Genomic DNA, 1704 nt, shown 5'->3' on the forward strand with positions numbered 1-1704 from the left:
GCCCGGGCGCCAGCGGCTCTCGCCTCCCCAGGCACGCAAGTGCTTGCAGACAACTGGCCGGCCGGGGGGGAGCAAGCACGGCGGCGGCGGGGACCAGAGCCCGGTGTGAGGAGGGCGGGGAGGGCCGGTATTTCCCCTGAAAAGCTCCCGGCTCCCCCGCCCGCCGAGCATCCCTTCTCGCCCACCTTGCTCGCCAAGCCGCGGGCTTGGCCGCACGGACGCCCCGAGCAAGAGGGATGCAACAGCAGCAGCGTGACCCCCCCGGGACCGGGCGGCCCAGAGCACCTGCATTTGCATTTCTTATGTAATGTACTGCAAGTTTCCCCCTCGGAGCCGGGCTGAACCGAAGCGCATGATCCTGGCTGCCAGGCAGACATGGAGACGCACGCAGAGACACCGGCGTGTGCACCGAGGGGTCATCCCGGCAGGGAGAGGCGGAGGAGATGCAGCCACCCAGGCAGTGCTGCTGCTGCCGCTTGGCATAGCTGGCCGAGTTGCCGTCTGGGCACAAACCCCAAGAAAGTGTGCACCCCCTTTCCTCACCCTCCTCCACCTTCCCGGCCTAGAGTCCCGGGGGTTGAGTGATAAGAGGGAGCCCCCAGGCCGGGGGCGAGGGTGCCGGGCTTGACTTCAGAAAGCCGAGCGAGGCGGGTGTGTGTGTGTGTGGGGGGGGGTGACATATTGCAAGCTAATCAGAAAGTGCCGTGAAGGACCTGAGCCCTGGCACACTCACCCACCGCAGGCAGGGCCGGCTCACACCAGCACGGGAGACCCGGGCTCCTCTTCCCAAAACTGACTGGGGGTGCGCATGGGGGGCTCGCATCGGGGACGGGGACGGGGGCTCTACCGGCTTCCCCTCAAAAAGGGTAGCGATATAAAAGTTTCCTCCTTGGAAATAGCACATAGAAACTAAGAGATGCAGGCTGGGCTAGGGTCGCCTTTGATATTTTTTTTCTCTTTTCCATGGTGACAGTGGCTGAAGCCAATCCAAACCGCTCCTTGCTTATTCATACACGTATGCACATGCATGTCCGTGCTGGCCTCGTTCTATTTCCCCCTTCTCCCCTCAGCAGGATTGCAGATCTACCTCGGCGAGCAACAGACAGGGTAGCATAAAAGAAAAACAACGCAGTGCAATGTATTGCTTACCAGTTTGGTTCTTGTTTTTCTTAAGACTCTTGCCACAAAGACACTGCAGCATATGCGATCCTTTGCTGAAAATGTTCCAAAGAAACCACATTGATTTGGGCGAAAAGCAATCCAGCAGCTTATACACCCTGAGAAAGAAGAGATCCTTGTGGTTGCATAATAATAAATTGAGACCAGTTCTCCTGAAGAGGGGCACCAGTTTTATCATAGAAAAAATGATTATATTCCGATCTTCTCCCAGTTTTTTTTCCTCACGTGGTATATTTCTTTGAGACTTTTCAACGGATGCTTTTTTTTCAGCCAGGCTGAATGGTTATTCCCCCTAGATCAACACCGGATTGTAACCAAAAGCGTGGAGGGAAAATAAAAGAAATCCCTTTTTTTCAGCATGAAGCCAAACGAAAAGTAAGGTGGCGAAATCCCAGCCGAGGCCAAAACCTCATCAGAGACACCGGCAAAACGCGGAAGAAAGATCCCCAGAGAGAAAACCATAGCCTGGTACTTGACTGCTAGGAGGATGGGTGGATCTGCAGAACAAAAGCCACGGCAGGATCC

At 56.0% G+C, this 1704-nt stretch overlaps 1 protein-coding gene across 1 annotated transcript in view; it reads right to left on the reverse strand.

Annotated features, from left to right (window-relative positions):
* The window catches only part of FGF14 (fibroblast growth factor 14), a 421172-nt gene extending 419799 nt beyond the window's left edge, over positions 1–1373 (reverse strand). The window contains exon 1 of the mRNA XM_009333339.1: positions 1150–1373. Coding sequence (XP_009331614.1) covers positions 1150–1357 — 208 coding nt within the window. The 5' untranslated portion in view covers positions 1358–1373. The remainder of the gene's footprint in view (positions 1–1149) is intronic.
* Positions 1374–1704: the final 331 nt, after the last annotated feature.

Source organism: Pygoscelis adeliae, unplaced genomic scaffold, assembly GCF_000699105.1.
Source record: "Pygoscelis adeliae isolate BGI_AS28 unplaced genomic scaffold, ASM69910v1 Scaffold48, whole genome shotgun sequence".
NCBI lineage: Eukaryota > Metazoa > Chordata > Aves > Sphenisciformes > Spheniscidae > Pygoscelis > Pygoscelis adeliae.